Source organism: Acipenser ruthenus, chromosome 7 (genome assembly GCF_902713425.1).
Source record: "Acipenser ruthenus chromosome 7, fAciRut3.2 maternal haplotype, whole genome shotgun sequence".
NCBI lineage: Eukaryota > Metazoa > Chordata > Actinopteri > Acipenseriformes > Acipenseridae > Acipenser > Acipenser ruthenus.
This window is the reverse complement of record NC_081195.1, coordinates 59383882-59396381: the sequence shown is the minus strand read 5'-3', so window position 1 is coordinate 59396381 and position 12500 is coordinate 59383882. Positions and strand designations below refer to the sequence as shown.

The following is a 12500-nucleotide window of genomic DNA, read 5'->3' as shown; positions in this document are numbered from 1 at the left end:
TGTGTGATTGTTGCTGTCTTACACTGTTTTTGGAGTTCTGTTTATTAAACACAACTGAAAATGAAGATTAATTTGCAAAATTATCTGGAGATTTATTTTTAATCATACAAAAATAAAGAAATGCATAAAATAAATATCTTCTTTAATTACAGCTACTGCATTTGCAGGCATGTGTATATATTCAGTATCAGGACCTCAAGTCCAATCACTTGAAATTGTAATTTTGGCATTCTGTAGAAAAGACTGACAGATTAATTAACTTTTACTAAGAAATGGACAATTGTGTTTTGTCTCTGTGAAACTTTGACTTCACTCTGGCGCTATGCATGGCATGTAATTTGTTTTGATTCGTTACATTAGGGAATAGGCTATAATATTATGTGAATTCAGCTGGTTATATGTTGTAAATACACACGTGAAAGAAAAATGTACTACTGCTAGATGATTACACATCTGGGATGATGGTCTTATGCCATAGTGCTAAGTAAAAAAAAAAAAAAAAATCAGCGTTTTTAAACCAATACTCCAAGCACACTGGCAAACAACATCAATAATCAGTTTCCTAAAATCAGTTTTTGTAGTTTGTTTACTCTGGCATAAGAAAATCTGTATTAAACTTTTTTGTTTGTTTGTGGAAAACACATTTAAACTGCTTCCAAAATGAATGATTGCATGTAACAGTTTGAGATGAATTGTAAAACAAACTGTGTATGTTTTTGTTCAGCAACATCTCCAGGAGTTTTATAAAAAACAGCAGGAACAGTTACACCTTCAACTTTTACAGCAACAGCACCCAGGCAAGCAAGTAAAGGAGGTATGTAATGGGCATCGTCACTGCTGTATAATGGTTTTAGGGTGAGATAGGTGGGTGGAGAGAGAAAAGGAAAAGAGCACTTCTCCCTATAACAAGGCTCTGTCTGTCAAATGTACATTATTATATGATTTTTACTGAGCCGAATAATGGTGACAGTAGAACCCTCATGTTCCTCCTCTTTGTAACGCAGGACTCGAGAGTTCTACTCCAAGGCTGCTGTCTTCTAATGTTCACTAATGAATCGAAGTGTACAAAGAGCAAGCTGTGTGATGGACAAAGCGCTGATTATCTTGTAGATTTAGAGATTCTAAGTTGTAGAAGGGGGTCTGGTTTTTTTTTTCCCCCCTCTCTCTCAGAGGTACAGCGGTACAGCTCAGAGAGCATGCAGATTTAGCCTAATGTTAAAAACCCAGGTTATGTATAGACTTCAAAGTCACAGGTCCCTGATTAATGAACTGAGCTACTGTAGGTTTGGACTGGTGAGCAGAAAGTTACAGCTTGATGTGCTCATAAATCAACCTGACAGGTCTGCTTCCATGGCCTAGCTTGCATTTGTCAAAAAACTGCATCGAATATAAACTTAATATAAACAAAACATGTTGAAGTAGTTAAATTGATCAGCACGTATCGCAGACATTTTCTTCAAGCAGCCCATTATGCAAGCATACAGGAAACAGCTCTGACCTCCCGAGGCTTTGTTTCTGTTTGGATTTGTGAATAGAATTTCAGACAGCCATCAAATATGGAATAGAAATTGCTCCCTTATTTCTCTTGAGACTTTGGGCAATCCACATGACTTGCTCCATTATGCAGTCTGTTTTCCAGTGAGCGCATCAGAAGTTTTGGTTTTCCCCAAACTAAAAGGAAAGGTCTTCCACAGCAGCTTGTATTCCTCTGAAGTGTGACTGCCTCCACATATCCTCTTGAGTCTTAAGAACTCCAGTTTGTCTTGTAATTCCTCACACAATTGGAAGTTATACTTTTTCTTGTAATAGGGCACTTCTTTGCCTTGAATGAATTCCCAGTTTTAATGTATTCTGACAAGAGAAAGCTAACAGGGCAGTGCTATGAAGGCTACATCCCAGTTTACTAATAGATCACTGGAGACCACATTCATGGCCCACTGAGGACCAAACTTATTCAGTTGCAAAAACAATTCCTGCAAAATTATATATATATATATATATATATATATATATATATATATATATATATATTTACACAAACAGCCTCACGGCTGAGGTTCGTTTTGCCCTTTTTAAAATACAGACCCAGACACAAGATTTACACTTTGAGAGCGTTCACACGCTTTTATTATTTACAATAAAACAATAAAACAAACCAAAAACTAACTCACATGGAGTGCTAACTAAACTTTTTAAAGAAAAAACCCTAAACTAGAAAACCGGGCTGCTAAGCCGTTTACCGGTTGCAAAAACACACAGACAAATGAAAAAGGTTCACATGTACCTTATTAAAACCATACCAGTTTCCTCACTGTGACAGTCTGTCTTCACACAGACTGGAGACTGCCCAGAACAAACATTTTCTTTGTCGCAGGCAGGTGGCATTCATTCTCAATTAGAGCCAGGTGAACGTCAGCCTGACTCTCCCATGGCATTCTGGGGGATGTAGTCTTTTGGCCCCTCTTGGACTACATTCCTCTCCTTTTCCTCCTAGTGTGCCACAATATATAATGCTATGAAGATTTATACTATGAGCATTGTTACTTTAAAGGCAGTTTCATGCAAACCCACAGTTTTGTTTGAATATATTTGTGTAGAAGAACCATGTTTTAAAATAAGTAATATTAAAACAGAATAATACCTGATGCAAGCAACCTTATCATGATGGTATTGTTATAATTCACATTTTAATACCATGTTTAATTTGTTAATTTCACATATAGTTAGAATTCCTTTTGTAGTCATACAAAACATACATTTCCAGTTATTTTTTTTTTAAATGTTGGGCTTTAGGGACTATTCAAGCTTGTTGGTAATTCTAGCTGTATTACTTTAAATGTCTAGACATGGTAATGATTTTACGCAACATCACAGGAAGCAGTGTAGCTTAGTGGTGAAGAGCAGTAGAGAAGGTCCAGGTTCCAGGCTTGTAAGCCCCTTAATGCTTCTCTGTCCTATCCAGCTGTAAAACGGCTTACAGGAGGAATCCACTGATTACAGCATGCATCAGCTCAACTAGCTTATTATGGTTACATTTGTTACAGAAGATAATAATCATGGCTGCTGAGAGCACTGTAGAATTTTAAGGCGTGTGCCAAAAAATCAGTAAGGTCATGGATTGCACTGTGCCAACTTTCTATTTTAATGTGTGCTTTCTCTATAGCAACAGCAACAGCAACAACAACAGCAGCAGCTAGCAGCCCAGCAGCTTGTCTTCCAACAGCAGCTCCTTCAGATGCAGCAACTCCAGCAGCAACAGCACCTCCTGAACCTGCAGCGGCAGGGCCTCATCTCCATGCCACCTGGACAGTCTGCCCTCCCTGTCCAGTCCCTGCCACAAGGTACATGCAGCACCACAAGCTTACACGTGCACCAGCATCTGCATTGTGGGCGTCATGTTGATTGTGTTTGTTGTTGTTTGTTGATGGTGATATTAATAATACTGCTGTGCCTTTTACATTACAGGCACTTTAAAGGAACATGCCTGAACAAAATGCATAGTTTTATTTTAGGTATTTATTTAATTCATATTATATCATAGTGACTAATAGCAACACACACATATATATATATATATATTTTTTTTTTTATTGTGACACAAAAGTTAATTAAACAAAAAAAAAGACATTTGTTGGTTGCATAAGTATTCACCCCCCTGAGTCAATACTTGGTAGAAGCACCTTTGGCAGCAATTACAGCTGCGAGTCTTTTTGGGTAAGTCTCTACCAGCTTTGCACATCTGGATCCTGCAATTTTTGCCCATTCTTCTTGGCAGAATTGCTCAAGCTCTGTCAAGTTGGATGGGGACCGTTGGTGAACAGCAATGTTCAAGTCTTGCCACAGATTCTCAATTAGATTGAGGTCTGGGCTTTGACTGGGCCATTCTGGGCCGTTCTTGTTTTTAAACCACTCCAGTGTAGCTTTGGCTGTGTGTTTAGGGTCATGGTCCTGCTAGAAGGTGAACCTCCGCCCCAGTCCCAGGTCTCTTGCAGACTGAAACAGGTGTTCCTCTAAAATTTCTCTGTATTTGGCTCCTTCCATCTTGCCCTCAATCCTGGCCAGTTTCCCAGTCCCTGCCGATGAAAAGCATCCCCATAACATGATGCTGCCACCACCATGCTTCACTGTGGGGATGGTGTTCTCAGGGTGATGAGCAGTGTTGGCTTTGCGCCACACATAGCGTTTTGCGCTAAGGCCAAAAAGTTCACTTTTGGTCTCATCAGACCAGAGAACCTTTTTCCACGTGTTTGCTGTGTCTCCCACATGCCTTTTGGCAAAATCCAAACAGGATTTGATATGGGTTTTTTTCAGCAATGGCTTTCTTCTCGCCACTCTTCCATAAAGCCCAGCTTTGTGGAGCGTTCGGGTTATAGTTGTCCCATGGACGGTTTCTCCCATCTAAGCTGTGAATCTCTCCAGCTCCTTCAGAGTTACCATTGGCCTCTTGGTTGCTTCTCTGACTAATGCCCTCCTTACCTGAGTTTTGGTGGACGGCCTTCTCTAGGCAGAGTCGCGGTTGTGCCATATTCTTTCAGTTTTTTAATAATGGATTTAACGGTGCTCCGGGGCATGTTCAAAGTTTGGGATATTTTTTTTATAACCCAACCCTGATTGGTGCTTCTCCAGAACTTTATTCCGGACTTGTTCTGATAGCTCATTGGTCTTCATGATGCTGTTTGTTTAGATATGCTCTCTAACAAACTCTAGGGCCTTCCAGAAACAGGTGTATTTAATTTGAGATCATGTGACACTTTAATTGCACACAGGTGGACTCCATTCAACTAATTATGTGACTTCCGAAGGCAATTGGTTGCACCAGAGCTTATTTAGGGGTGTCACAGCAAAGTGGGTGAATGCTTATGCAATCAAGACTTTTCAGTTTTTTTATTTGTAAATAATTTTGAAAAATATGTAGATTTTTTTTCCCCACTTCGACATTATGGACTATTTTGTGTAGATCAGTGACAAATCCTAATTAAATCCATTTTAATTCCAGGTTGTAACACTACAAAATGTGGAAAAATTCAAGGGGGGTGAATACTTATACAAGGCACTGTATATATATATATATATTACATTGGTGTGTATGGATGGTCTTATGCCATAATGAACTAAGTCAGAAAGCATGAATTTTAAACCAAGTACACCAAACACAATGGAAAACAATAGTCTTCTCAGTGCCAGATTTACATCATCAACCAATCGCAGACCCTATTACTAATGGCATGAACCAATCACCTCCAACCTTTCACCTGCATGAGGAGGATGAACTAACTACACAGCCAAAATGGCTTCCTAACAATCAGTCAGCACACTGCAGCTACAAAACAGGTGCTCAAGTGGGCTTTAAGTTGTGGTTTTGAAGGTTCTGAAGATTTTGACTATCATAAAGATAGGTCTGAAGGTAGTAATTTTGTTTTTAAACAAAACATAACTGTTTTAAAATCATATGTCAAAGTGAACTAAGACAAAAATATTGATTTCAGGAGTTTAGAAGCAATGCTGTTCCCTGAGTCTAAATAATTGTGGGTAATATGCCAATAGATTTATTGTTCCAGAGGAGGTTAAAATATAACTGATGGCTGACGGTTCACTTTAGTGTTTTTAAATGTTATAGATGCAAAGGATTTAGTTCAGTATGGCACATCATTGCATACAGCAGCTGTAAATCAATACATCATGATTATTGTGCTGTAGCACAACTTTTAGTTATGATTTAGTTTATATTTTCAAGCAACCTAGATATGTAAAATTAGTACATATCACACCTATTAATAAATCGATTGTTTCCAGACCCTAAGGTAGTTAATTATTTTATTTTACCTGATAAACTGAAGTGAAAAGGTTCTCCAGGACTGTAGCTTGAAATGCTAAAAGAGACTTTCATAAATTAAATGACAAACGTTTAAAATAGAAGAGTTTCTTAAAGTCTTCAATGTAAATTCAATAACAAACATTTCAATTAGAAGTCTTTTATCAGTCTTCAGTGTTTGTTTTAGTACTGCTAAATTTAGCATTATGGAGTGTAATAGTTATGGATGTTCACAGACATCACTGATAATAATTCTGTAGAACTTACAGATCTATCTTTATAACTCTGGTTCAGGTTGGTTCACTAATGAAGCACATTTAATATGCTAACCTAAACCAAGTCAAACCAAAACTGTTTGGTTAACAAAAAAAACAAAACAAAACAAAAAATTAAGTGTTGATTTTATTATACACTAACTGAAGAGACTTTTATTTGTTATGTGTGTTTTTTTTTGTTTTGTTTTTTTGACAGAATAATCACATTTTTCTGAAAACATGTTTTTATTGTTGGTTTACTGCATTTTTGATTGTACAGCTGGCTTGAGCCCCGCAGAAATCCAGCAGCTGTGGAAAGAAGTAACCGGGGCTCACAAAATGGAAGACAATGGCATTAAACACGGAGGGCTTGACCTCACTACTAACAATTCTTCCTCTACTACCTCCACGACCACTTCCAAAGCATCACCACCTATTATCCATCATTCCTCAGTGAATGGACAGTCTTCAATCCTCAATTCGAGAAGAGATAGGTAATGATTGATATTCCATTACTTTTCATATTTTCCAGTGTGTCAAGCATGTACGGTACAGTTTAAATTCAACAAACAAAACTTCAGAAATATGAGGCCGTCAGGAGGAAAATGCATGTTTGGAACAGGGTGATGTTACATAAGTGGGTCGTCACTGAATAATACTGAGGCAGACACAGATCATTGGGTGTTGACACGCCGCACAGACACGCAGATTTCATTAACACTGGTGCTGCCACTAGGGTGCCAGCAAAGGTAGCCCTAGTGTTAGATTTAATAAAAAAAATAAAACAAAACAAAGCTAAAAATAAAAATTTACCACACAAATGGCGAGCGCTAGTCCCACTAAAAGGAACATCCCATTCCAGGAACCTACTACACTACACAAACACTCTATACTGTTTGGCATCAACATCCCCTAAACTGACCTACATCTGGGATCCCGGAGCCCCAGCATCCTCACGGCGACTCCAGCCTCTTCAAACGGACTCAGCTAGGCAATGCAGTCACGAGCACTGTCTTGGAGTTGAAGGGTTTCATGTAGTAGTTCTATCTGTGGAGTGGACGCTCTCCTCCTCGATGTCAACACAGCAAGGTTTTGCCCAGCGCCCGTCTGTATGGCTGTGGCTGTGCAGTAGCCTCGAGTTGTGGTGCAGAAACTTTCTGAGCTGTTCGCAGCCTCCCTGGGCACGCCCCCCAGTCAATCAGGACCTCCCGATCAACTCGGCACCAGGTGAACCTACCTGCTCAATTAGTTGCTTAGCAACGCGTCTCCTGTTGCGCATCCCAGCTGCTTCCATAAAGGCACACATGTGCACTCAAGAACCAGCAAAAGGGCTCTCCCTGTCACAATGTTACATTTAGTTAGTTGAATTATGTGTTTGTTTATCTAGTAAAACTACTGAAATATCAAAAACATTAATATATATCCCCATGTGGCGATGCACCATTTAATAACATGCTCATACAAAATCCATTACAAGAAAGTATGCCAGAGAACTGTGTACAGAAAACATTCCCTCAGTGTGCATTAAGAATTTAGTATTTCTCTTTTGAAATTACTTTACCACATAGCTTGTCATATAAACAGAATACAAGATGCCAAGATGGGTTTTACAATGTTTATACTTGTTTATATGCCATACTACTGGAATACAAGTCGATTTGTATTTCTATTTATGCCTTATATATTATTTAAGCACTTCAGCAAGATGACGGGTATTTAGAAAGAGTGCAGACCTAAAGAAAGGTAGATGTGCTCTGTAAATTATTTAAAATAGATAAGAACTGAGTAGGTGCTAAAATGTACTGGAACAAAATCTTCAAACGCAGATATCAATAAAAAAAAATACAAAGAAAATACTTTCTATCTGTAAGCATCCCATAGGCATCTTGTTTCTCATGATGATCCAATAATTTATTTTCATGGTGCCTCTTACCTACACTGCTTAGATCACTTCTTGGAGGGAGAGATCAGTATAAAACAGTTTGTGAGCTCTGTTATAGTGTTGGCAAACTTAGCAACAGAAGCATAAAGGTTAACTGTCAGCTTTAATGGGATATTTAGTATAGGTAGGGTTATATATGCACCCTTTTTTGTTGAACCCGTTCATGTACAATCTAATGTTCAGGCTTCATAGATTTAATTTTACTTACCTTTGAAGGGAATACTTCAGTTCAGTTCAGGTTCCTTTTTCATAAACTGTTTTATTCTTCTAACCGTTATTTTAATCCATAGTTTCATTTACTAACCAACAAAAGTGTATGCAATTCTTTTAATTACAATGTCCTTTCAATTTGCCAAATGACACATTTTATAATAAGAAACACCTTGCATATTTAAAAAACATTTAAAAAACCAAAACCTCGTTTTTGAAAGTTGCAGAAGAATGTATTTACAGTTACTGATATTGGGTTGACATTTTTGCCTTGATGAGTTTTTGCACACACACACATATATATATATATATATATATATATATATATATATATATATATATATATATATATATATAAAATACACACACACACACAATTTAAGTCATATTTGACTTTGCTTTCTTCTTAATTGGAACATCATCCAGCATCCAGGCTTGGCAGTTGAACTACTCAATTGAATGATTAATTTTTCCTGACTGCATTGAGCTCAACTGACCTGTTTTGACCCATTTGTCACTGATTGTAACCTGACAGGCGCTAGCAGCCTCAAACGATTATGGCTTTTGAGATGAATCTGATGCCAGTTTCTTATCCTACAGCTCGTTACATGAGGAGACTGGGGCCTCTCATTCTCTCTACGGCCATGGAGTGTGCAAATGGCCTGGTTGTGAAAGCATCTGTGAAGATTTTGGCCAGTTTTTAAAGTAAGTTGTCTGGAACTGCCAGTGAATTATGTGGATTATTAGTTTGTGGAAAGCTTTTATTTAATTTTTTTTTCAGGAACTAAGATTCAGCAGATGTGTTCATGCTATATTTAATTTAGAACTGTGGCAAAGTGGTTAACAGTGTGCAGGAATGCAACAGTAATCAATGAACAGACAGACAACGATAATCCAGTTGCAATGATATTTTATTTGTAAATCCAATGGTCTGATGACAAAAAGGCAGTAAACAATAACAATGAGAACAGTCAATACAGCGGCGTGTATTGCACTGTTGTTAATACCCGGGTTGGTCCCGTAGTAATAATAGTCCCGTTCCTACACACCCACACGTAACACAAAACACAAGAACAAGTCCACAGCGAGTGCTAAAGTGCTCGTGGTATAAATACAGTTATTCGTGAAACAATGTGCAGTTATGTCCAGGTAAGTGCTGGCCTTTTGCGACAGCTCTGGATCATGTTTCAGTCATCTAATAACAACAAACAGTATTTCGACACAACAAAAACAAATAAAACACTCAGGATAACAACACAGGTTCTCCTTCCAGTTCAGCATAACTATACAAAGGAACAGATCACTTCGATACGCCCCCTTTTGTACCGTCAATCATTACCCCTTGGTTAACTAGTGCAACCGTTCCTCCAATCCGTGACTGCCACGTAGTTTCCCTTCCGGGTCGATGATTTAATATATCGTAGCTCCGCCTCCTTTCTAGATGACCGACTTCCTTCTAACCCTGGGAATTCATTGTCTGGCCATCCAGTCCAGGGCACTCTGTTCCCTTTACACAGCGCCCTCACAGGTCAGGAGGGAGATTTATCACCAAGAATCATTCTGTCTCTGTCACAAGAACATTTCAGAATTATCTGAATAATTAAAAAACAAATCTTATACCTCTTTCTTCAAATCAATGCGCTCTGTGCAGCTACAGCATTTACTAGTTTTAGACAAAATACAGCCCATTAAAATGTTTAACAGGCTCCTGAAAGTACCTCACATTCAATTTGTATGCCTTTTTATAGGGCACTTTGTCGGCTGGGGTCATTAAGCTTAAAAATGTAAAGCAAAGTGATAAAAGGTGCCTCTTAATGGATTTAAAAAAAAATCAAGCTTTTCATGTCATTGTGGATTTTAATTCTGGCAAATATATGTGTTTTGATTATAAGATATAAGCTTAATATTTTTTATACAGTAGGAATTGTAGCCATGGAATAAGCCGAGTATGTGAAATTATATTTTTATAGATGCATAGCTTCACAGTATGTGTATCCAGTGTTGTCATGGAGCAGCTAACAGAGTGAATTAACTCTTCATGCTTCATCAACAATTTAGTTAATTAGCTAATTTGTAATTGGTCTACTTTGTTGCCAGGATGTTAGTGGGGGCATCAAAGACAAGGTATTTGCAGTGCTACAGATTATAGGTTATCTATCGCACAACCACTCAGAACAAAGAGTGTGAGCATTAGAAAGAGATAAATCGTAGATTTAAATATTTTTAATTAAGTGTAAAATAATGATCTTGCACTGTTTTATAGGTGGGCATCCCTGTGCAGATTTACATAGCCGTAAATGTTCTTTGTTTCCCTGTTTGCTCATAAGTAAACATGCTGTACAAGAGAAACATATAGAAGCTATGGAATGCATAACACTGTATGATTAATAATAATAATAATAATAATAATAATAATAATAATAATAATAATAATAATATAAATAATCTATTTACTTTAGACATTATTTGGCCAATAGTTCAGCTGGCAGTCTACATTGTGTAGAGTAGTATCACAAAGAAAAGTGAACATGCTACCCATTGCTTAATGCATGTGTCCAGGGCTAGAAACTAATAATGTCAGCTTGTCCATGGCATGGAAAGCCATGTGCAGTCTAGCCTTGTGGGTTTCAGAAACAGGCTAATACAAAGTTATAAGAGATCCTAGTTTCTGTTCTTAAGTTGAACCTTGGCTACAAAGAAGAAGTTAATCTTACATCTTGTGTAAAGAGCGGGTTGTGCAGTAGCAAATGAAAGGAGGATTACAACTGAAAACAGTGACTTCCTCAGTTCTCCCATCATAGAAAGGATTTTCACTGGAGTCAGAAATTAAGTGTGTGTGTGTTTTAAAAATGATGTAATGCATATCTTTGTTTTAGATTTTCTGTTTTCTTAAATTATTTGAAGTTGGCTTTTTATTTTATTTTTTTTAGTATATAGCATTTTATTTTTTTCATGTCCTAAATATATTCTGACATTTAACTGTTTGTAAATTCAAATAAAGCAACAGTTAAAGAGAGTGTAAAAGCAGAGAAGTAATTGAATGATGAAAGCATACATCTTAGGTTAGCAATCAAAAAAAAGGAAAGAAATTAAAAATAAAAAACAAGATTATCAGGTCCTGTTCTATATTTATGGGAATTGCCTTTAAATTTGTTTAGTTCTGTCAACACTTACCTTTTTTGTTCAGGTTAACATTTTTTTATTGAAATTTTTTTTTGTGTGATGAAACATTGTAGTAGATCACAGCAGAAGTATCCAGGGGGGAGACTAGTGCTCGGTAACCTGTATGCAGCAGACTCCAACAAACACAACATGATCTGCAGTACAAAGATGGCTAATGTTTTTTTTTGCTATGGAGAAATCTTTCTTGGTGTCAGGGAAAACCTTTTCATGCTTTAGGAGATGTGTCAGTTTGCCCCCAGTAACGATCAGGTTTGTCATTCGAAGCATGAACACACAGTTTTAAAACAGTTTACATAAGAAATCTGCCAAAATCAAATGCCAGAGTGACTGAAAATCATTCAGATCTGAGGGCTGATTCGGGTTCCATATGGAGCAACCTGTTCTTTATTGTACTCGTACAGGCCTGTTTGGAGTCTACGGACAGGAAAAGAGGCCCCTAAATAAGATGTGTTAGATAATGAGTGAAACAAAATTGATTGCACCTTGTGAAAAGAGACTTGTTTTATCTGTTGCCACCTCTTTATTTCCTACAGGCGGAATGCTGTAAATGGCAAGTGCAGCCACTAACCTGACCAGCAGTGCCTATACTGGGTTGATAATTAAAACCCAGAAGACAGACCTGATGGCTCTTAAAGCACTGCCAGGTTGCAGGCTGGATGTGACGAAACCTTTTCAACTTAAAGCATCCATGTCACTCTGACAGAAATGCTAATACGCACTACAAAGCATAAAGGGAACCATTTATGCCAACCATTTAGTCCAAACATTTATGCTCACATAATTTGTAGAGGGGAAAAAAAAAATGTTATTTAAAACTTTACTACTTCGTATCTCCTGATCAGAAAATACAATAAAATATGGATAATGTATTAGGTTAATTCAATTTCACATTTACACATTAGGTAGAAATACATTTGTTGAAACTTAACAGATTATCAAGGTTAATGATTATATTGTATTGTATTATACATACAAAGACTTTGTGGAATCCTGAAAAATATGTTACATTTATTTAAACATCAGTCTCATTATTGGATCCCACCCTGAGTTATAAGAATGTTAATAACAACCAGCAAGGTTTCACACTTTAGAACCAGGC

At 37.3% G+C, this 12500-nt stretch overlaps 1 protein-coding gene across 13 annotated transcripts in view; it reads left to right on the top strand.

Annotated features, from left to right (window-relative positions):
* LOC117415762 (forkhead box protein P2) overlaps positions 1 to 12500 on the top strand; it is a 157295-nt gene that overhangs the window by 122608 nt on the left and 22187 nt on the right. For all 13 annotated transcript variants that reach the window (XM_034026547.3, XM_034026549.3, XM_034026545.3 and 10 more), the window contains 4 exons: positions 725 to 814; positions 3164 to 3341; positions 6347 to 6560; positions 8819 to 8923. In XM_034026547.3, coding sequence (XP_033882438.1) covers positions 725 to 814; positions 3164 to 3341; positions 6347 to 6560; positions 8819 to 8923 — 587 coding nt within the window. The remainder of the gene's footprint in view (positions 1 to 724; positions 815 to 3163; positions 3342 to 6346; positions 6561 to 8818; positions 8924 to 12500) is intronic.